General features: G+C 41.8%; 1 protein-coding gene across 3 annotated transcripts in view; it reads left to right on the top strand.

The window, feature by feature from the left end:
* glt1d1 (glycosyltransferase 1 domain containing 1) overlaps window positions 1–22,967 on the top strand; it is a 40,608-nt gene extending 17,641 nt beyond the window's left edge. For all 3 annotated transcript variants that reach the window (XM_023978987.2, XM_070436838.1, XM_023978986.2), the window contains 6 exons: window positions 5,793–5,891; window positions 6,067–6,116; window positions 16,606–16,649; window positions 17,513–17,633; window positions 18,136–18,234; window positions 20,141–22,967. In XM_023978987.2, the coding sequence (XP_023834755.1) occupies window positions 5,793–5,891; window positions 6,067–6,116; window positions 16,606–16,649; window positions 17,513–17,633; window positions 18,136–18,234; window positions 20,141–20,287 (560 nt within the window). In that variant the 3' untranslated portion in view covers window positions 20,288–22,967. The remainder of the gene's footprint in view (window positions 1–5,792; window positions 5,892–6,066; window positions 6,117–16,605; window positions 16,650–17,512; window positions 17,634–18,135; window positions 18,235–20,140) is intronic.
* Window positions 22,968–24,855: the final 1,888 nt, after the last annotated feature.

Below are 24,855 nucleotides of genomic sequence, written 5' to 3'. Positions count from 1 at the left end.
TCTACACTGGTGCCAGTAATACTGATTGCCAACATTCACTTCCCCATTCAGTATACATGAGATAAGAGTGACTGCTCAGCTGTTGTGTTTTCTATGTAATATAGCTTCTGTATGATTCTTTGTAGTTTACTACTTTCTAATATAAAGACTGCCTGTGCTGTTTTTCTCTGCATGTCTGTGTGTGAGAAAGCATACAATAGCCCGCTACCTGGATGTTGGACGGTGTATACTATGTGTATCCTGTACATCCATCTAGTACAACTTCAACTACCTTGTAACATGTAAACCAGAATTAATTAACAGTTACAAATAGTAGGCTCCTTTTAGTATTTTAGAAAAATTATTTAATAATGTTCATGCAGTCTTACGGTTAATAGATTCTTGTTGGATACCTTTGTTTCCATGTTGTGTACCAGATTAGTTGTTATATTCCCTCTTTTGTACTTTGACACACGCTGAGGCCCTATTTCTACTCCCAGAATAATAATTATTCAATCTTCATAACTTTAATTCTCGGCTCTTCTCAGACACAACAAAACGCGCTGGCAGAATCAACGCCTCCAGCGTCAGAAAAAGATCAAGCCTTTAGCCTTTCCTGTCAACACTTGTCCCCTCCATGTCTTCACACACACTCAGGCACAGTGGGGGTCCCTTTCTCATCTGCCTGTTTTCCTTTTCAATATCACACTTTTTTTCTTTCCTTTTGTTTTGTCTCAAAGTAAATCAGAACATGTTCTTTCTGCCAAACAAGGCTTGTTGTGCCCTCCCATGTAATTGCACCATGACACACAGTGAGAATGGCAGATAACTAAAACTCTCCTCTTGTATGTAGGTTAGAGTAGGCCATTTTCAGCTCAAAATGTGTGTGGGGGCCTTTGAGGGTAGAATGTTAATCGAAGGGAGAGTCATGGCCCAGCGAACGCACTCCAAGATACTTTTGTATATATAGTGTATGTGGACACCCCTTCAAATTAGTGGATTAGGCTATTTCAGCGACATCCGTTGCTGACCGGTGTATAAAATCGAGCACACAGCCATGCAATCTCCATAGACAAACATTGGCAGAAGAATGGCCTTACTGAGGAGCTCAGTGACTTTCAACGTGGCACTGTCAAAGGATGCCACCTTTCCAGCAAGTCAGTTTGTGAAATTTCTGCCCTGCTAGAGCTGCCCCGGTCAATTGTAAGTGCTGTTATTGTGAAATGGAAATATCTAGGAGCAACAATAGCTCAGCCACGAAGTGGTAGGCCACACAAACTCACAGAACTGGCCCGCTGAAGCGTGTAGCATGTAAAAATTGGTTGTCCTCGGTTGCAACACTCACTACCGAGTTCTAAACTGCCTCTGGAAGCAATGTCCATACAAGAAATGTTTGTTGGGAGCTTCACGAAATGTTTCGTTGACCAAGCAGCCGCACACAAGCCTAAGATCACCATGCGCAATGCCAAGTATCGGCTGGAGTGGTGTAAAGCTCATCGCCGTTGGAAACTCGTTCTCTGGAGTGATTAATCACTTTTCTACATCTGGCAGTCTGACGGACTAATTTGGATTTGGCGGATGCCAGGAGAACGCTACCTGCCCCAATGCATACTGCCAATTGTACATTTTGGTGGAGGAGGAATATTGGTCTGGAGCTGTTTTTCATGGTTCAGGTTAGGGAAATCTTAACGCTACAGCATACAATGACATTCTAGACGATTCTGTGCTTCCACCTTTGTGCCAACAGTTTGGGGAAGGCCCTTTCCTGTTACAGCATGACAATGCCCCCGTGCACAAAGCGAGGTCCATACAGAAATGGTTTATCGAGATAGGTGTGGAAGAACTTGACTGGCCTGCACAGAGCCCTGACCTCAACTTCATAGAACACCTTTGGGATGAATTGGAACACCGACTGTGAGCCAGGCCTAATTGCCCAACATCAGTGTCCGACCTCACTAATGCTCTTGTGGCTGAATGGAAGCAAGTCCCCACAGCAATGTTCCAACATCTACTGGAAAGCCTTTTCAGAAGAGTGGAGGCTGTTATAGCAGCAAAGGGGGGACCAACTCCATATTAATGCCCATGATTTTGGAATGAGATGTTCGCCGAGCATGACTTTTGTTCATGTAGTGTACCTCCTTAGTGGAACATGAGGCCCAGGCAACCCAGCTGCCTGATTGAAGTTGCTTCTCTCTCTGTATTACCCTTTGGTTGTGGTGAAACAGCCAAGGGCAGAGAGTGTAGTGTTAGGAAGATCCTGAGGCTGCAGCTCCATCAAAGGCACAGTATCAGTAGAGTGTTGCCCCACTGCTGTGTGCGCTGTGGGGTTGAGGGTGTAGGCAGGTGCAGGGCAAATGACAGCAGGCTGGTGAGTGACAGACAGCCCTGGGGGATCACAGAGGAGGGGAGGGGGTGAGGGCCGGGTATAGTGTAGGGCAGGTTTTACACTGTAGGGAAGAGGGTTTCTGAGTCTGTCCAGAGGGAATACGCTGGCACCAACCTCCTCTAGAGGCATAACTAAACTACACTGTCTCTTCTAGAAAGGCATGGGATGTGCGGCATTAGTTAAGCTGAAAGAGGCCACAATTATAAACAATATTGTGTTTATTTTCTCTTGTGCTGCCAAAGTGTGTAGGAATAGTAGATTTCAATGCAGTCGTTAGGAATATTCTTGGTGGCAATGGCAGTCCCAAGTCTATCTCCCTATGGTTTTCCCTAAATTCCGTTAAATTAAGTTTGAAAGCTGCAGTGTTTCAGAAGCTCTTATTTAGCCTCTGTGTTCAGTATGTTTTACACTGTGGCAGTCTCCAGACGTACTGACAGGAGCCACGGAACACACACACACTCAACAATGACAGGGAGCTATGCAATGTGCCCCTCAACATCAAAGGCAGAAGAACAAAAAAGTGTTTCTGCGATATAAGGGACAGGAGACAGGCAAAAAACAAATGCTGCTGGCAAAACAGACAATTTGTCCAATTCAGTTTCTCCCCTCAAGACAGATGAATTGTTTCTAAGTCTCCAGAGGGTTTTATTTTCTCTATTTGTATTGGATTCTTTTGCCCACTTTGACAGGCCTGTGAACTATTTTTCCAGCACTCCTCCATTCTTCCTCTGTCTCCATTTAGATCTGAAGTCGTGAAAAGGTTGTATCCTAACTGACACCCGTTGTCCGCCCCTGAATTGGTGCGAGGAAATTCAGTTTAAATTAAACATAATTGTATTATTTCTCTATTGCATCATAGACATGTGGACATTTCACAAGGCAGGTAAGGAAGTCACAAAAACAGGTTCCTAGTTGTGGTATTCCTCCAGGTCCCATAGGGCTGTTGGTAAAGAGAGGACGGAAAGGGAAATCAGGGAATGCTGAAGTATCAGGTTTCCATGTCCGCGCTGCTGAGTCTTATGCTGCATAGACTGTATGAGGTGGATGGGAGATTTTGCTGATCTCACAAAAGTAACCAATACCCCAAAGGGCTCCACATCTTTTTTACTGCTTTGTTTTATATTAATAGAAGCTGTGATACAGTAGGGCCCTGTTCCCTACATCACCTGGTGCTGCTTATGTCTTTAATCATCCCTTTGTGAACAGTGCAGTGTTTTTGTATGTTATTTTGTGTTGGTTTAGGCTGGGATTCAACAGTGCTTGCTTCCTCCCTACGCTCCAGCAGACCTGGGGTCAGTGGCCTGACTGTCACACACTCTGTGCGCTGTCATTTTAAGATGCTCTGTAATAGTATTAAAGGGCTGCCTTATCCTCCTGAGCTGGCCTTATCTGGCAGGAAGGGATTTCACTGTCTGTCACTGTAGCACAGTCACATGTTTACAGGGTCTGTGTGTGTGCAAGCAATTTTATTTGTGAGTGGGATTATATTTTATTGTGGGTATGTATAGTATGTGTAATTGAGGTAGAGATTTGTTACGAATTGATTGGTAGCTATTATTATCTAATATCCATATTATTATTTTCTAAATTAGAAAATATAGACAAGTATACATGATTTTAAGTCTAATTTACTGACCATGCCAATCAAACAATTGTAGACAATTAGACATAGGTAATAATGGTACATACTATTATCCTCCATTGTGTAATGTCTGTCAGTGTGATTTTTCTGGGTGTGCTGTTGTAGCTGTTAGGTCAATGACAATTTCACAATGTCTGAGACTAATGTGTATTTACAGACTCTTAAGTTACAATTGTTGCCGACCTAATGTGAGAAGGCACTGGTTACTTTAATGCATCAGCTGCATGTTGGTCTAACATAGTCCTGGTTTGTTGTCAACCTGTATTATTTCTTCCCTATGGTCAACCCTTTTTAGTTGCTGTAGTTGTCACTTTCGTAAACTATGTCATTAATTGCTGGTTGGCCAGATTGCTAACACATCTCATAACTGTAGGCCTTTTAAAGTAATTGTATCACCCCTGTTTCATTCCAAGAAGCTGTCTGTATATGTTATTGTTTACTTGAGCTCTTATATTAAGCAGCCATAATAGGATGAGTTTAAATCTGTGGTGCACAGCACATGAACCATCAGCTGAGGTAAGGGTCATTATTACGCCTCCTATTCTTCTTAGAGGTTGGAAGGAGTTCAAGAATTTGAGAATACTTTGACACAGACATGGAATTCTGTGAATTTCTATGGGTTGTCTCTGGTAAGGGCACTCTCAGTTGTATCCTGAGTGCCTGCAACAATAGATAGTGGTATAATCTTTCCACATGCGTCCATATTCGTTCAGACCTTGACACAGCTGTAACTCCCTACCTACACCTTGACACATCTGTAACTCCCTACCTACACCTTGACCACGCTTAACCCACCTTGACACAGCTGTAACTCCCTACCTACACCTTGACACATCTGTAACTCCCTACCTACACCTTGACACAGCTGTAACCCCCTACTTACACCTTGACACAGCTGTAACTCCCTACCTACACCTTTGACACATCTGTAAACTCCCTACCTACACCTTGACACAGCTGTAACTCCCTACCTACACCTTGACACAGCTGTAACTCCCTACCTACACCTTGACACAGCTGTAACCCCTACCTACACCTTGACACAGCTGTAACCCCTACTACACCTTGACACAGCTGTAAACCCACCTTGACACAGCTGTAACTCCCTACTTACACCTTGACACAGCTGTAACTCCCTACTTACACCTTGACACAGCTGTAACTCCCAACCTACACCTTGACACAGCTGTAACCCCCTACCTACACCTTGACACAGCTGTAACCCACCTTGACACAGCTGTAACTCCCTACTTACACCTTGACACAGCTGTAACCCACCTTGACACAGCTGTAACCCCCTACTTACACCTTGACACAGCTGTAACCCACCTTGACACAGCTGTAACCCCCTACCTGGAATGGAAGGTGGGTGATCTGAGAAAAGAACATATTTAGTTTGTCTGTCTCTCAATTAATGTTGCTTCTACAGTATAAAAGCACCGATATGGTTAGTCTGATATTGAATCAGTCAATTTCAATGTAGGAATGCACCTATGTGACTCCCAGCTGCTGTATTGCACATTTCTATGAAACTGATCTGTCTGTATGGCAACTTCCCAATGCTTTTCAATAAACCACCGCTTCTATTCTCCGTCAATGTTTCTGCTGTGATGTGAAAGATTTGTTAGAGCATTTGCCACTGCTGTCTCTTCCTCATTCCCATTGGCTGATGAATGGCTGTCATTATCTGCTGTGGTAGTTTCCCTGTTCATTATAATGGGTTGTGATACACTGCTGTCTGTCTGTGTCATACACTGCTCTAGCTACCTGCCTATCTGTTCCCAGGTGTGAGTGGGGAGGATGTGGAGGACCTGCATGTGTTCCTACTAGTCTGTGGCCTGAGGAGAGTGAAGGATCCTCTCTATCTGCTGGAGGCATTCTCAGGTACAGGGATTACATCCTCTGCATCACTTTCACTGGACACAAGCCCTGCTACAATTACATGCTCTGATCTTGTATTTGAGCTAATTTTACATTTGTATTGCCACACAGAAGCACTTGGAAAGTAAATTAAATTCTGGTTGGCTGTCAGTCACTGTCTCTGGTTGATGTCTTTCAGAGTGGCACACTGAGAATCCCCTGGTAGTGCTCATCATCATCGGGCCTAAGGTGAGTGACCATAATAGGATCAGGGTGATTGTACAGCTGAGGTTTAGCCTTCTTTACCTCCTTTACTGTCTGCATATGTCTGTTAAAGCAGATCAGGGCATGGCCAGCAACCTGCCACCGGAGGTAGGTCAAAGGTTCCTCTAATTGGATGTAGCAGAGATAACAGCATTAGCTGGCATAAGCTGGAATAACGAGCGGCTCGCGAGCCACAGCCTTAGGAGCCAGGGGGAGTTATAGTTTCAGTGCTGGGCTGGCCCCACCCGCCTGACTTTCTGCCTTCCTGTTCTCTCAGAGCAGCCAGCTGTGCTGCTGCAGTGCAGACGCTAGACGAGCCCCAGCACCAAGACATCTGCTGGGCTAGTCTGGGCCACCCAGGGGTTTCCACCCTGCCAGGTGTACGGTCACACTCCACTGGGCCCCGGTGTCATAGAGGGCAGCAGGGGATCAGGCTACTGATGTCTCTCTGTCACATATTGTGTGATAACAGAGGGCAGTGGTTCGCTTGATTTCAAAACAATTATTAATTTCTATATTTTATTTACAATTATTATTACCAGCTTATGAAATAGCATTGATTTCAAAATGCACTTTCACTGTCGTGATTCTTTTGTTGCTATTTTTCAAAGTCTCTGTGTTGCGTTGACATGATAGTTGATAAAAACCTGGTCGAAAAGAGTAGTGCCAGAATGCCCGATGACATCACCATTACTGCATAGTAGCAGGAAGAAGGTGGTCTCACCTCGAGCACTAAAACACAAACGTTTTCCACTGATTTGATTGCAGTCTACTTTCCGTGGATGAGTATTGATCTTCTGAGAAGTGCTGCCAAAGAGAGGCTGTATCTTAGCTGTCAATGGCCACCTTGTTGCTTTAATCTCCTGCTCTCTTTTCCTGTGTGTTCTCCGCCATTGGCATTTTCCTATTGATTCTGTGTGGGCCTCCTCCCACAGACTGCTTTAATCACGCCATCAAATAATATTTTTATATATTTATTTTTCCTACTCAAATGTTTTTTTAAATGATTAACTGTCTCTCAAACAGCAGTATCATAAAAAGGTATGTTGTGTTTTTGCATTGTTCAAAGGCGTCTTTGAGTAGAATTGGCCAGGGGTACACTGTCTAGGCTGATGTTTTACATGTTCTTCCTGCTCTGCTATGGTTTGTGTTGTTTGATAAAAAGATTCAGTGAAAGCAGAGCCTTTTAGTGATTTTAATGTGGACGACATCAAATGAAACAGTGGTGTCTGTGCTCAAATGTATTTGTGTTCGCTAAGATATGAAGGCAACAAAATATCCATCCTTCCTATGTTAAATTAACAGTATGCTGGATATGTATTGCTAATTATTAAATGCAAGATAATGTAGTTGTTTAAGGTCGATCGGGGAAGGTATCATGTCTCTCTCCAAACAATTTCACACAGGTTCTGTTATTCTGTCTAGTTTGTTAAATTGATTATATTACCAGTAATCCCTTCATATATTGATCTCTGTATTACTATATCAAGGACTAGCCATCACTGATGTCATACTTATATTGTCTCCCTGACCCTTTTTTATCTTTGTAAATCCTAGCTTTGTTTCTGGATGTTGAGTATTCTCAAGTAAGATTATTTGCATGTGAAACACAAATGCGCATTAAATATCACATTTAAATTCTGAAAAGCGATAAGCATGACAATAAAACAAAAAAAATGAAACAGCAACTTGCGTGCAGCATCTTTGACCTAAATTGCTATGATGCTAGGACTTTGCGGTGGGCCAGCTAATGCACGCAAATCCCACAGCGCAATTAATCAGATTGGGCACCCACCCTACCCTGACCCCAATCTCTGAAAATACAGGATTTTCAGATAATGATTTGAGCATGTTAGAAATGATAAGCTGCAACATTGTTGTATATCTTATGGTCATGATTAAGGTATGGCTGTCGTATGTCATGGAGGGTAGAGGTACAGAGCCTTCAGAAAATATTCACACCACTTGAGAATGATCCCACATTTTGTTGTGTTACAGCCTGAATTCAAAATGGATTAAATAGATGTTCTTTCTCACCCATCTACACACACTATAATGACAAAGTGAAAACATGTTTTTAGAAATTTTGACAAATGTATTGAAATACAGAAATATCACATTTACATACAGTGCCTTCAGAAAGTATTCACAACCCTTGACTTTTTCCACATGTTGTTGTGTTAGGGATGGATCGAAATGTACAGAATGGTTACCGGGAGGAAAATGGGGGAGGGTCATGCTTTTTACATTTCAGTCAAGGGGAGAGTTTAGTATTTTTTTTTTCAATCTAGTTCAGTGGAGGGTCATGTAATTTGTAATTGATGAAATGTCTATTTCTCTGTTTTAGGCTATATATCGATGTGTGCCCGATGCCACCCCTCATCTCTGATGCTCTGCTGGGGGTGCAATATCAAGTGCGCCTATAGGCCATTTACAGTGGCAAGCAAAAGTATGTGAACCCTTTGGAATTACCTGGATTTCTGCATAAATTGATCTGCATCTAAGTCAAAACAATAAACAAACATATTGTGGTTAAACTAATAACACACAAATTATTGTATTTTTCTTGTCTATATTGAATACATAATTTAAATATTCACAGTGTAGGTTGGAAAAAGTATGTGAACCCCTAGGCTAATGACTTCTCCAAATGCTAATTGGAGTCAGGCGTCAGCTAACCTGGAGTCCAATCAATGAGACGAGATTGGAGATGTTGGTTAGAGCTGCAGGCCCTATAAAAAACACTCACAAAATTTGAGTTTGCTATTCACAAGAAGCATTGGCTGATGTGAACCATGCCTTGAGCAAGAGATCTCAGAAGACCTAAAATTAAGAATTGTTGACTTGCATAAAGCTGGAAACGGTTACAAAAGTATCTCTAAAAGCCTTGGTGTTCATCAGTCCACGGTAAGACAACTTGTCTATAAATGGATAAAGTTCAGCACTGTTGCTACTCTCCCTAGGAGTGGCCGTCCTGCAACGATGACTGCAAGAGCACAGCGCAGAATACTCAATGAGGTTAAGAAAAATAAAGACTTCAGCTAAAGACTTACAGAAATCTCTGGAACATGCTAACATCTCTGTTGACGAGTCTACGATACGTAAAACACTTAACAAGAATGGTGTTCATGGGAGGACACCACGGAAGAAGCCACTGCTGCCCAAAAAAAGTCTGAAGTTTGCAAAAGAAAACCTGGATGTTCCACAGCGCTTCTGGCGAAATATTCTGTGGACAGATTCAACTTAAGTTGAGTTGTTTGGAAGGAACACACAACACTATGTGTGGAGAAAAAAAGGCACAGCACACCAACATCAAAACCTCATCCCAAATATAAACTATGGTAGAGGGAGCATCATGGTTTGGGGCTGCTTTGCTGCCTCAGGGCCTGGACAGCTGCTATCATCGACGGAAAAATGAATTCCCAAGTTTATCAAGACATTTTGCAGAAGAATGTAAGGCTATCTGTCCGCCGATTGAAGCTCAACAGAAGTTTGGTGATGCAACAGGACAACAACCCAAAAGACAGAAGTAAATCAACAACAGAATGGCTTCAACAGAAGAAAATACGCCTTCTGGAGTGTCCCAGTCAGTCGATTTTAAAATGTTGTGGCATGACCTCGAGAGCTGTTCACACCAGTGATCCTAAGAATATTGCTGAACTGAAACAGTTTTTGTAAAGAGGAATGGTCCAAAATTCCTCCTGACCGTTGTGCAGGTCTGATCCAAACTACAGAAAAAATTTGGTTGAGGTTATTGCTGCCAAAGGAGGGTCAACCAGTTATTAAATCCAAGGGTTCACATACTTTTAACACCCTACACTGTGAATGTTTACATGGTGTGTTCAATAAAGACATGAAAACATATAATTGTTTGTGTGTTATTAGTTTAAGCAGACTGTGTTTGTAGATGAAGATCAGATGAAATTGTATGACCAATTTATGCAGAAAACAAGGTAATTCCAAAGGGTTCACATACTTTTTCTTGCCACTGTAGTGTGGTCTCAATCAAATGCACTATAGACTATAGGCTACGAAGTGCATGCTCGGAGAAGCACAGAGTAAAGTTATATTTCTAAGATGGCTGCTGGGATGCTGTAAATAAAACTAGGCTGCATTAAACACTGCAATGGCTATTCCAACCCTGAGCCCCGGCCTGCTCTGCTCTTGCTGATCAAAACCTTTTTTGTGATGCTTAACCAATGCTGTGTAGGCCTACAGTGGCATTTTCAGGAGGAGAGTCAAAGGCTTCTTCCGAATTGTATTTTGATTAGGCTTAGTCCCCAAAATTCACTATCTTGCACGCGGACTAGCCTATAGCCTATGTTCTGTTCAGTTTGAGAAGGAGAGCGCAAAGATGAGAAGGAGGACCAGAGGTCAACTTGGATAGCTTGCTACTACTATAATTGATTTTATTAAAAACAATGTTTATTGCCCATGATGTGTATATATCAGAGTTATTGACAATAAGCCAGATTCGAGTAACTTAAACTGTCATGCTGAAACTTTAAGCAGCAACAATGCATCCACAATGCATCCTTTAAATAGCCTACCTCTGTGTCAGTGAATGTCTGTTAAGTTAAAACCAAGGCTCAAATTGAGGGAGTATGAGAGGGTATGCCATAGGCCTACCTTTTTATTGAAGAAAATGGCAAAAAGCACCGGCATACCCCTCGTTAGTTTAAGATTTTAAACAAAATTAAATGGATCCGATTATATAAAGTGATCTACAGTATAGCAGTGCTTTGGTCCGCAATGCTAGAAACAAGCTGTAAAATACCCAGGAAAATGTGGCTCCGATGCATATGAGGATATCCTTGTTTTTCTTCTTTGACATTCAGAAGCTACAACCTTCTATAGCTGAGGATACTTTGCTTGGGAAGTAAATCAATTCTATCAATTGATTAAGCTGTTCACTTTTGGTACAATAGAATATGTTTAAACCCAGACAGCTTTTAGGGAAACACCTGGGTTAAGCAACAGAAGAAGAGTAGACAGCAGTTAAAGCTTACATGTTTCTGCATCGGTAGGCCTACTCTGTCTGGGGGGGTGGAAGATAGGCCTAACTTTTGAAAATGCCATGCTCAGATTCTTAAGTATTTGCAAACAGGGACAGTTTTGTTGCAAACAAGACATTTATTTGGCATTGGAACAATATAAGATGAACACAGGCCTATCTCTCTGTCAATGACGTAGAATTGCATGAAATGTTTTTAAAATTATTTTATTTTCTCAGACTTCCAAATACGATGATAGGTTCATGCATTGTGTTTACTATGAAGGAGATCTTTCCACCCCTACTCTTGTCCACGATGGTCTGCGAACCCACAACCTGGCCCGCAGCCCTTCCTGCGTTGCCATGTAATGCTTACAGGACGAAAAACAGTTTCTGGAACTGCATATCTACGGCTCTGGTCTGTCCAAGAATTGAGGGTAAACGGTAGACATGTTCTCTGCTATCCATTTTGTTTTAATTATTATTTTGGGTATAGGGGAGGGTCACTTTGGGGGGGGGGGTGTTCAAGGGGGTTTTAGGCCAAATATATTTTGCTGGAAGGAGGGCCATCGATTTTCATTTCAGAAAGGTCCGATTTTTTTTCCAATTATTTTATTTAACTAGGCAAGTCAGTTAAGAACAAATTCTTATTTACAATGACTGCCTACTTCATATAACCCTTATTATAAATAATGTTCACTCCCTTACAGCCTGAATATTTAAAACATTTAGTCACTGGCCTACACACAATACCACATAATGTTAAAGTGGAATAATGTTTTTAGAAATGTTTACAAATTAGTAAAAAAATCAAGAGTCAATGAGTATTCAACCCCTTTGTTATGGCAAGCTCAAATAAATTCAGGAGTCAATACATTTTACAATCATGTACAGAATAAAAACACCCCTGAGTCATTACATGTTACAATCACCTTTGGTAGTGAGTCTGTGAGTCTCTGGGTAAGTCTCCAAGAGCTTTGCACACCTAAATTGTACAATATTTGCCCATTTTATTCTTTAAATAATTATTCAAGCTCTGTCGAATTGGTTGTTAATCAATGCCATAGATTTTCAAGCATATTTAAGTCAACTGTAACTCGGCCACTAGGGAACAACTCCAGTGGAGATTTGGTCTTGTATTTTAGGTTATTGTCCTGCTGAAAGGTGGATTCATATCCCAGTGTCTGGTGGAAAGCAGACTGAACCAGGTTTTCCTCTAGGATTTTGCTTGTTCTTAGCTCCATTCTGTTTATTTTTTACCCTGAAATTCCCCAGACCATATCGATTACAAGCATACCCATAACATGATGCAGCCACAACTCTGCTTGAATATATGAAGAGTGGTACTGAGTAATGCCCTTTATATAACCCTTTCATATTCAGGAAATTTTTTGCAGTATTACTTTATTGCCTTGTTGCAAACAGGATGCATGTTTTGGAATATTTTTAGTCTGTACATGCTTTCTTCTTTTCAGTCTGTCAGTTAAGTTAGAATTGTGGAGTAACTGCAGTACAATGTTGTTGATCCATCTTCAGTTTTCTCCTATCACAGCCATTGAACTCAGTAACTGTTTTAAAGTCACCATTGGCCTCATTGTGAAATCCCAGGGCAGTTTCCTTCCTCTCTGGCAACTGAGTTAGGAAGGTGACTTTATCTTTGTAGTGACTGGGTGTATTGATACACCATCTATAGTGTAATTAATAACTTCACCATGCTCAAAGGGATATACAGTGTCTGCTTTATTTGTTTTTACCCATCTACCAGTAGGTACCTTTCTTTGTGAAGCATTGGAAAAGGGAAAGGGGATACCTAGTCAGTTGTACAACTGAATGCCTCTGAATCAGAGAGGATGGGGGTGCTGCCTTAATCGACAGCCACGTCTTCGGCACCCGGGGAACAGTGGGTTAACTGTCTTGCTCAGGTGCAGAACGACAGATTTTTACCATGTCAGCTTGGGGATTCGGTCCAGTAACCGAGCCAAAACCTCCCTGGTCTTTGTGGTTGAATCTGTGTTTGAAATGTACTGCTCGACTGAGGGACCTTACAGATAATTGTATGTGTGGGGTACAGAGATGAGGTAGCAATTCCAAAAATAATGTTAAACACTACTATTGCACACAGAGTGAGTCCATGCAACTTATGTGACTTGTTATGCACATTTTTAATCCTGAACATATTTAGGCTTGCCGTGACAAATGGGTTGAATACTTATTTCAGCTTTTCATTTTTTATTAATTTGTAAAAGTTCCACTTTGACATTATGGGGTATTGTGTGTTGGCCAATTCAGGCTGTAACACAACACAATCTGGAAAAAGTCAAGGGGTGTGAATACTTTCTGAAGGCATTGTATATTTCAATACATTCTTGAAATAGAAATGAATGCTCAAGCTCATTAAATATACTGAACAAAAATATATACGCAACATGTAAAGTGTTGGTCCCGTGTTTCATGAGCTGAAATAAAAGATCCCAGAAGTGTTCCATATTCACAAAAAGCTTATTTCTCTAAAATGTTGTGCACCAATTTCCTTACATCCCTGTTAGTGAGCATTTTTCCTTTGCCAAGATAATCCATCCACCTGAAAGTTGTGGCATATCAAGAAGCATGATCATTAAACAGGTGCACCTTGAGCTGGGGACAATAAAAGGCCACTTTAAAATGTGCAGTTTTGTCACACAAAACAAAGCCACAGAGGGAGCGTGCAATTGACATGCTGACTGCAGGAATTTGGCAGTATGTCCAACCGGTCTCACAACCGCAGACCACGTGTAACCATGCCAGCACAGGACCTCTACATCCGGCTTCTTCACCTGCAGGATTATCTGAGACCAGCCACCCGGACAACTGATGAAACTGTCGGTTTGCACAATCGAAGAACCTTCTCAGGGAAGCGCATCTCCGTGCTCGTCATTCTCACCAGGGTCATGACCTAACTGCAGTTCGGCATCGTAACCAACTTCAATGGTTAAATGCTCACCTTCGATGGCCACTGGCACGTTGGAGAAGTGTGCTCGTAACAGATTAATCCCGGTTTCAACTTTACCGGGCAGATGGAAGACAGCGTATATGGTGTCGTGTGGGTGAGCGGTTTGCTGATGTCAACATTGTGAACAGAGTGCCCAATGGTGGCGGTAGGGTTAAGGTATGGACAGGCATAAGCTATGGACAACGAACGCAATTGCATTTTATCGATGGCAAGAGATACCGTGTTGAGATCCTGAGGCCCATTGTTGTGCCATTCATCCGCTGCCATCACCTCATGCTTCAGGATGATAATACACGGCCCTATGCCGCAAGGATCTGTACACATTTTCTGGAAGCTGAACATTTCCCAGTTCTTCCATGGCCTGTATACTCACCAGACATGTCACCCATTGAGCATGTTTGGGATTCTCTGGATCGACGTGTACGACAGTGTTCCAGTTCCCACCAATATCCAGCAACTTCGCACAGACATTGAAGAGGAGTGGAACAACCTTCCATAGGCCACAATCAACAGCCTGATCAACTCTATGCGAAGGAGATGTTGTGCTACATGAGACAAATGGTGGTCACACCAGATACTGACTGTTTCTGATCCACACCCCTATTTTTTTTTACTTCAATTGACTGATTTCCTTATGAACTGTTACTCAGTAAAATCTTTGAAATTGTTGCGTTCATATTTTTGTTCAGTGTAGTTAAACAGCATAATGTCTAATGTGCTTTGAGTGGAACATACACTTTTTACCAACAGCTGTATATATTTTATATATGTATATATATTTGTGTATATATATATATTTATATTATATATGTATACAGTTGAACTCGGAAGGTTACATACACTTAGGTTGGAGTCATTAAAGCTAGTTTTTCAACCACTCCACAAATTTCCTGTTAACAAACTATAGTTTTGGCAAGTCGGTTAGGACATCTACTTTGTGCATGACACAAGTAATTTTTCCAACAATTGTTTACAGACAGATTATTTCACTTATAATTTACTTTATCACAATTCCAGTGGGTCAGAAGTTTACATACGCTAAGTTGACTGTGCCTTTAAACAGCTTGGAAAATTCCAGAAAATTGTGTCATGGCTTTAGAAGCTTCTGATGGGCTAACTGACATAATTTGAGTCAATTGGAGGTGTACKAGTGGATTTATTTCAAGGCCTACCTTCAAACTCAGTGCCTCTTGGCTTGACATCATGAAAATCAAAATAAATCAGCCAAGACCTCAGAAAAAAAATTGTAGACCTCCACAAGTCTGGTTCATCCTTGGGAGCAATTTCCAAATGCCTGAAGGTACCACGTTAATCTGTACAAACAATTGTACGCAAGTATAAACACCATGGAACCACGCAGCCGTCATACCGCTCAGGAAGGAGACGCGTCCTGTCTCCTAGAGATGAACGTACTTTGGTGCGAAAAGTGCAAATCAATCCCAGAACAACAGCAAAGGACCTTGTGAAGATGCTGGAGGAAAGAGGCACAAAGTATACATATCCACAGTAAAACGAGTCCTATATCGACATAACCTGAAAGGCCGCTCAGCAAGGAAGAAGGCACTGCTCCAAAACCGCCATAAAAAAGCCAGCCAGACTACGGTTTGCAACTGCACATAGGGACAAAGATCGTACTTTTTGGAGAAATGTCCTCTTGTTTGATGAAACAAAAATAGAACTGTTTGGCCATAATGACCATCGTTATGTTTGGAGGAAAACGGGGGAGGCTTGCAAGCCGAAGAACACCATCCTAACCGTGAAGCACGGGGGTGGCAGTATCATGTTGTGGGGATGCTATGCTCTTGGAGGGACTGGTGAACTTCACAAAATAGATGGCATCACGAGGCAGGAAAATTATGTGGATATATTGAAGCAACATCTCAAGACATCAGTCAGGAAGTTAAAGCTTGGATGCAAATGGGTCTTCCAAATGAACAATGACCCCAAGCCTGCTTCCAAAGTTGTGGCAAAATGGCTTAAGGACAACAAAGTCAAGGTATTGGAGTGGCCATGACAACGCCCTGAACTCAATCCTATAGAAAATGTGTGGGCAGAACAAAAAAAGCATGTGCTTGCAAGGATGCCTACAAACCTGACTCAGTTACACCAGCTCTGTCAGGAGGAATGGGCCAAAATTCACCCAACTTATTGTGGGAAGCTTGTGGAAGGCTTCCTGAAACGTTTGAGATAAGTTAAACAAACAATTTAAAGGAAATGCTACCAAATACTAATTGAGTAACTTCTGACCCACTGGGAATGTGATGAAAGAAATAAAAACTGAAATAAAAAATTATTTATTCCGACATTTCACATTCTTAAAATAAAGTGGTGATCCTAACTGACCTCAGACAGGGAATTTTTACTTGGATTAAATGTCAGGAATTGTGAAAGACTGAGTTTAAATGTATTTGGCTAAGGTGTATGTAAACTTCTGACTTCAACTGTATGTGTGTGTATTTTAAAGTAGTTGTTTTCACTGATTTTTCTCTTAGATTGATCCTGTGTTTACTGAAGAAGTAGAAGCAATCAGTAAAAGGTAAAACTTTTCAAACTTTTCTTTCATGGTTATCAGTTTAGTAGAACATTATCGCTAACTAAAGATCTGCCAAACTGATCTGGACCCTGCATTATTACTGACTAAAGATCTGCCAAACTGATCTGGACCCTGCGTTATCGCTGACTAAAGATCTGCCAAACTGATCTGGACCCTGCATTATCACTGACTAAAGATCTGCCAAACTGATCGGACCCTGCATTATACTGACTAAAGATCTGCCAAATCTGATCTGGACCCTGCGTTATCGCTGACTAAAGATCTGCCAAACTGATCTGGACCCTGCATTATCACTGACTAAAGATCTGCCAAACTGATCTGGACCCTTCGTTATCGCTGACTAAAGATCTGCCAAACTGATCTGGACCCTGTGTTATCGCTGACTAAAGATCTGTCAAACTGATCTGGACCCTGTCGCTCTTGTGAGGAATTCAAAAGACACCCGGCTTATCTAACGCTTTATCCCATGTGGCCCAAGAGAGCATGAAAACTAACTTTGCTTATGTCTTCAGTAGAGTTAGCAGAATGTAAATTAAAAATATGTAGTCTAGCTTGTTATCTTTCCACCCCCAGACAGAGACATGGCTCAGATCTGAGAGATAATAACCAAAGGGATTCACCTCCTGGTCAATGTCGTTTCAGACAGTCAGGAAACAGCCCTGTCTCTCTCTGGTTAGGACTTCATGTACTTTCAGAGCATGTCATGTCAATCATACTGCATCGTGGCGCCAGCGGTCTGTGCATCATGCCCTGCACCTGTCACTCCTGCCCGTCATTCACAGCTGTGTGCGCCCTGTGGTGAGCCCTGTGTCACGCAGAGTGCTGCTGCTGCTGTGTTTCTCAAGGTCAGCAGGGGTTTACCTGGCCCAGGAGAGAAGCCAAGAGGAGCTCCATGCTGCTATGAGGAGGTCAGCTGCCCTGGTTAACAGTTCAGTCTCCGAGGGGATGTCCGCTGCCATTTTAGAGGTGAGGGGTGAGGGGTCACTAAATCGGACAAAGTCAGCAATCATCTTTTTATCATTACAGTCATCATTGTCATTATTTCCACTGGCATGCCCCGCCCACAAAATATATCACAATGTACATTTTTAATTCAGCTCAGAATATAATATGTTGGTGTCACATGCAGCTCTTTCAAGGCACCAATATTCCACCCTGGGAACCTTTTTATTATTTATACCAGAGCAATTATGAGAATGACTAGCTTGTCATACTATCCTTCCAGGATTGGGTGTAATCCTGTTAATCTGTTTTGAACACTGTAGATTAAAACAATCCACAGAAGGCTTAAACACTGATTAGCATGTTTCACTTCCACAACCTGCTGATCACGTATTACCTGAATGAATGACAGTTAAGTCCCAAGGGGACACCAACAAGTAAAGTAAATGAAGGGCTAGAAGATGCCAGCTAGTCACGTGTGTGTGGAGTTTGATGTAGCTATGTCTGTGTCATGTATTGTGTTCAGGCAATGGATCTGGAGGTACCGGTGGTGGCTCGTGACATCCCAGGCAACACAGCGGTGGTGCAACATGAGGTCACTGGTCTGCTCTACTCGTCCCCTCAGGTAAGAACCCTTCCCGTGGTTACCAGTCAAAGCTGTAAAATGGCTTTCATATCCACTGTGTAAGAGGCTGATGAAGAAGAAAGACAGCCACCAGCAGTAGCAACGTAACTGAGCCTACAACTGAGATGTATTAGACCCACTTAAAGTAATAAAATAATATGCCATTTAGCAGACACTTTTATCGAAAGCAACTTAGTCATGCGTGCATACATTTTACGTATGGGTGGTCCCGGGGATCAAACCCACTACCCTGGCATTAAAAGTGCCATAGAAGCGCCATACTCTACCAACTGAGCTACAAAGGACCACGGAACGCGACTGTCTTTCCCCTGACACAGTCTGCTGTTTGTGCTAGACACACTCTTAATGTTATTGTTTTTTTTGTAAGGCTTAAAATAACAACTGAAAATGACATAATAGTTTGGTGGTGCGTAAGTCGGTAAAAGGGATTCAACATGTCCTAGGGGCCTAGACTTTAGTGAGAATGTAGACCTCAGGGGAAAGAGTCAAGATACAACAGTATCCAGTGAACTGTATAATGGTACACAGCAGCAACCAGGCATGTTGAGAAAGCGAGAGGTCCTTGGAGGGTCACTTTAACTAACTGCTCAGAAAGGTTTTATGTGAGAGCAGCGCTAGGTGTTTGCCCGCAGGGGGTACGTCCTCGGCATGGTATGGTGGCAGGCAGGAGGGTGACATTAGCGTAATGCTGCTATGATGCCAAGAGATAAGTCAGTCCTCTTCTCTCCAGGGGAGGTTGTGTCACGTGTGCTCAGCTGAGCCGTGGAGAAATCCCTCCAAGGGGGAACCTCACACAGTAGGCTGAAGAGACGAGGGTTCACTAAACCATGGCTTCTAGCTAACAGCTTCAGCTGTTTCAACTGAAACCCTCTCTGGCTGACACAACTTTTTCACACAGGACATGTTGCACAAGCCTTTCCCATGGATGATAATGTGTTATTGGCCATTCATCCGTTTGTGGTGGTGACTTGTTTATTTGATACTGTACATAACTCCTCAAAGGCTGTCAAAAGATCAAGCACTTGAATGCCTGTAGCACTATAACCAGTATGGCATTTTCAGAACGACTGTAGTATATTTTTTATGGAGTCCATTGATTATAGAATAACTTGACTTTTAGTGGTTTTGCTGGGACTTCATGGCTCTCTCATATGGCTTAATCTCAAATGAAGAGGTACTCCAAACATGGTCACATCACATCACTTGAGTGAAGTGAAACGGCCTGATGCTCTGGCGTTGGCTGCAGCTCTGTTTACCCACAAGGCTCTCTGCTCCAGGAGATCTTGGATGCTGTGCTGGAGCCCTCACTGAAAGGCTGTGTGATTCTGTGTTATTACAGTCCTGGTCACAGCCTCCCAGGCCACTAAAAACACTGCCAGAATTCAAGAAGGACCTTATGGGCTCCAAACATTTCCACCGGCGCTCAGGGAAAATGTCGTTACTCATTTTGTAATTGCTTGATATATTTCTCCCCATCTCATCCTGACAGCTGGTGTGGCAGGGCCATTAAATAGCAGCAGACAGTCACTGTTTGTGTTCCACTCCCTTCATAAGCAAATAGGAAGCAGCAGCCATCAGAGTAGGTTGGAAAGGGCCATTGCACCTGCCTATTTGAAACCGGTCACAGATGTCTCCATCAATTAGCAAGGCAGAGCACATTCAATGAGTGTTTACAAGTCAGAATAGCAACACTCCCTCATGTCATTCACTGCTGTGGTTGGTTACACCTCATTAACTCACTGCTTTAATGGGTTCTTAGAGGCTTGTTAAATAAATACAAATGTTAACAAGTAGAATTTTTCTTTTGGGGTAAAATACTAGTACAGATGTATGCTTCATTCAGTAACTTCTGAAGCATTGATTGTCCTTGCCCCACCTCTTCCAGGAATTTGTGCGTGTATCTCAGAGGCTGCTGGTAGATGGAGAGCTGCGGGAGCGTGTGGTGGCGAACGGGAAGCGCTACGTTGAGGAGCACCACAGCCTGGACCATGAGAGGGAGGCCTACCAGAGGCTGGTGGACACACTGCACTAAGGCTGCACAGAATAACCAGGTCCTCTGTCTCAACCTTACTTTCTCTCAGGAACAACTCCAAGGGCTCTATTCAATCTGTATACGATTCATCGATACAGATTGAATAGAGCCCTAAGTTAGTGACACAGACGGAACTACACAAGCAGAAGATACAAATCCAGATCCAATTTGGGTTAGTGCTATCCTGGATCCTTGGGACATACCTACCCTAACTTTAACCGTTACCTAGCCATAACATTTACCCTAACCTTAACCCTTACCTTAAAGAGCCACTGAACACGCCGATTGGCACATGTTTTTCTGTTGCTCATTAGAAAAACAAGATTTCAGTCTTGGAGGTATGTTTCCTGACCGATTCAGTTTGGTTAATGATCCTCGTCCCTCATGAGACATTTCCTCAAAATCCCCAGAATGAATCTAAGATAACTCCAGAAATCTTTCATTCATTTTGACGTTTTTTTCCAAGGATGTTTTAGTTGTGCAATTTTACATCTAACTAAGGTGTTTGGTGCAGTCTTAAATAAAAAATAAAATGGGCAATGTGTTGTCTCATGTAAACAAAGTCGGAGCCGCTGGGCAGGTCTGTCTCACTGTCTATGCTATTGGATAGAGAGCATTCGCCGTAGCAGTTCAACCTAATATTAATGGAAAAATGGGCATCGTCAAATCAAAACCCAACCTCCAACCGTTTTGATGCACGGATGTTCCAGACGTTGTTTTAGACGAGACTGACCTAATGGCCAAAATGATCCTATTTATTATTTTTATTTGATTTTGACACTAGAATAACTGCTTCTGACTCATATCGATGCCATGTTTTTAAAGGGATTTGTTGCTTTTTAAAGGCAGTCGCTCTTTAACCATTTTACATTTCAACTTCAATGGGGTTGGGATGTTCCAAAGATCCCGGATAGCAAGGACCATCCAGTTTGTCTACAAATTAATAATTGATATGTTAGCTTCACGTCCAGACATCAACAAAAAATCTATGTTTAAAGAATACTATTAAATCTAACCAAACTTGAAATGCACTTTAAACAAAGTTTGATTTGATTTAGTCATTTACATTTCAGTCATTTAGCAGATGCTCTAATCCAGAGTGACTTCCAGTTGGTGCATTCATCGTAAGATAGCTGGGTGGGACAACCACATATCACAGTCATAGTAAGTCGATGTTGCTCAATAAAGTAGCTATCAGCAAAATAAGTGCTACTTAAAAATAAAAAAAAGGAAAACATTCAAACTTTTTAGTATTTTTGGTTGAGATGGAGGCGTGAATCCAAAATGTTAATGATTAACTTGAAGATTACATTTGAAATCAACCAAAGCTTGAAACCCTAGGCCTATATGTTTTGTCTATTTTTTGTTGAACCCTGGGTTGAATTGAAACAATATCTGTTGATGACTGCTATACGTATTGGCCCAAATAGTATCATTGATGCATTTAATTTACTCTGTTAAACCTACCCTTTGGAATGACTTCGATAACAACAGTGGATATATGTAATTATTAAGAGATCTCAACAATCATTCTCACGATAGCATATTGGTAGTAGTCAGTGACATATCACAGCTAAGCAGGGCTGAGCTTGGTTAAAACCCTGGATTGGAGACCAAATTAATAGCTATAGATAGATCAACTCTCCAGTAAGAGGTCCTGCCCAGGCTATAGTTCTTTTTCTGATAGTGGATATAATGTTGAAGATCTGACAAATTCAACATATTTTATACACGGTTTGTGGATGTTGAAAATTGGTAACAATGATGACATAGTCCTGTGGTTGAAATTCCACCCTCAAAACAACTGTTTACATATTACTTTTTTCAAATCCATGTATTTTCCACATAGATTCCATGTCACAATACACATTACCTTGAAACAACATTGATGCAACCAGTTTGTGCCCAGTGGGAAAGGCCTAAAGAGGTGCTTGCGTCCATAAAGGGATAAATAGCTTTAATGATCAGGTATAATTTCTGAATTTTTTTACAAGTCTTTTCTAGCTCGCAAGCTTTAAAGGCAGACTCAGCGTAATGACGTTGCCACGAGCAACACCGCAGATATTGAGATGAGCGATGCAAGACTTCGCTCTCACACAGTCACACCCCACTGGGCACACACTGGTTCAACGTTGTTTCCACTTAATTTCAATTAAATGACGTTATACAAACGTGGAATAGATGTTGAATTGACGTCTGTGCCCAGTGCGACACAGTATCTGCAGTATCACGCTGTTGCACCGTGGTAGCCAGGGCTCCAAAACAGTGGAGAAGTTGAGCCTCGCGCTTCGACGCTCTTAAGTTGTTGAGGAAATTGACCCACTGTGCTGTTTACTTTCGGCGTCTATGTCATATCGCTGAGTCTACCTTTAATTCTATGCAGACCAATCTACGCAGCACAATTGAACTTGATTGGCGAAATGTACTTTTCAGTGCTAGAGGTGGAGGTTACTTTAATTCAAAGCACAGATGTAGTCTTATTGAATGAATGGTGAATTGGTGTCCAATAAAAGAAGTGCTGTGCTGTTACTCTGTCATGTTTACTCTATTATTTCCAAACAGCCTACAGAAAACCTTTTTGAAATTGATTAATTACATTTTTTAATGAAAGTTGATCAATGAAAAATATGTATATGCTGTTTATTTATGTATAATTTTCAATAAAATATGGTTAAATGGTGTTTTTCTTCTGTTAAGGTATCCTTCAAAATGAATCATCAAACAGAAAGTATACAAAAGTACCGGAGAATCTCTTGAATAGATCGTTAGGCCACCATAAGCAGCCGAACAGCTTCAATGCGCCCTGGCATAGATTCATAGAAGTGTTTGGAACTCTATTGGAGAGATGCGACACCATTCTTCCACAAATTCCATAATTTTGTTGAAGGTGGTAGAAAATGCTGTCTCAGGCACCACTCCAGAATCTCCCATAAGTGTTCAATTGGGTTGAGATCTGGTGACACGGGCTGCTTTTAGACAGGCACCCCAATTCTGACCTTTTTTTGGTATTTTGACCAAATAGATCAGCTCTGAAAAAGAGCTCTGCATGCGCTCTGCTCACGGCGCTCTGATTATCCATAGCAATGTCTCCACTTGGGCGGCTCGGCTCAATGAAGAGACATGAGAGCAGTTAGGTAACTATATAACTGTATACTCAAACAAAACTTAAGGAACACTTCTGACGCCATGTTATGATATTAGTCAGATATGACTGTACGGTGCAGCAGAACACGGGCAAATGGCTCAGCTTCAAAATGTAAATCAATTTAGCAATAACGGAGCCCTGCCCTTACAGTAGTTATTGATAAAAAAAATAGGCCCTACCCATCCCTCACCAGATGTATAAGTTTGGGGCCTGTCGGCTCCGGCTCCGTAGCAGAGCTCTATAACAGATTAGTCCAAATGTCTAGTCTACAATCAAACATTTCACATGATCAGTACCATAGAACTACATATGCAACAGTGGAACTATTGAATACAAACATCATTCAGATATACAGTACCAGTCAAAAGTTTGGACACCCCTACTTATTCAAGGGTTTTTCTTCATTTTTACTATTTTCTACATTGTAGAATAATAGTGAAGACATCAAAACTATGAAATAACACATATAGTAACGAAAAAAAGTGTTATTTTATATTTGAGATTCTTTAAAGTAGCCACCCTCTGCCTTGATGACAGCTTTGCACACTCTTGGCATTCTCTCAACCAGCTTCATGAGGTAGTCACCTGGAATGCATTTAAATTATTTTGTGGAATTTCTTTCCTTCTTAATGCATTTGAGCCAATCAGTTGTATTGTGACAAGGTAGGGGTGGTTTACAGAAGATAGCCCTATTTGGTAAAAGACCAAGTCCATATTATTGCAAGAACAGCTCAAATAAGCAAACGGAAACAACAATGCATCATTACTTTAAGGCATGAAGGTCAGTCAATACAAAACATTTCAAGAACTTTGAAAGTTTCTTCAAGTGCAGTTGCAAAAACCATCAAGCGCTATGATTTAACTGGCTCTCAAGAGGACCGCCACAGGAAAGGAAGACCCAGAGTTACCTCTGCTGCAGAGGGTAAGTTCATTAGAGTTAACTGCACCTCAGATTGCAGCCCAAATAAATGCTTCACAGAGTTCAAGTAACAGACACATCTCAACATCAACTGTTCAGAGGAGACTGCATGAGTCAGGCCTTCATGGTCGAATTGATGCAAAGAAACCACTACTAAAGGACACCAATAAGAATCAGATACTTACTTGGGCCAAGGAACACGAGCAATGGACATTAGACCGATGGAAATCTGTCAATTTTAGATTTTTGGTTCCAACCGCTGTGTCTATGTGAGATGCAGAGTAGGTGAACGGATGATCTCTGAATGTATGGTTCCCACCGTGAAGCATGGAGGAGGAGGTGTGGTTGATGTTTATTTATAAAACCTCTCTTAGGCCTCACTCCCCCCTATCTGAGATATCTACTGCAGCCCTCATCCTCCATATACAACACCATTCTGCCAGTCACATTCTGTTAAAGGTCCCCTAAGCACACACATCCCTGGGTCGCTCGTCTTTTCAGTTC

The sequence above is a fragment of the Salvelinus sp. IW2-2015 genome, linkage group LG33 (genome assembly GCF_002910315.2).
Source record: "Salvelinus sp. IW2-2015 linkage group LG33, ASM291031v2, whole genome shotgun sequence".
NCBI classification, from domain to species: domain Eukaryota; kingdom Metazoa; phylum Chordata; class Actinopteri; order Salmoniformes; family Salmonidae; genus Salvelinus; species Salvelinus sp. IW2-2015.
Note: the sequence above shows the minus strand (reverse complement) of the source record. Positions and strands in the feature narration are given on the sequence as shown.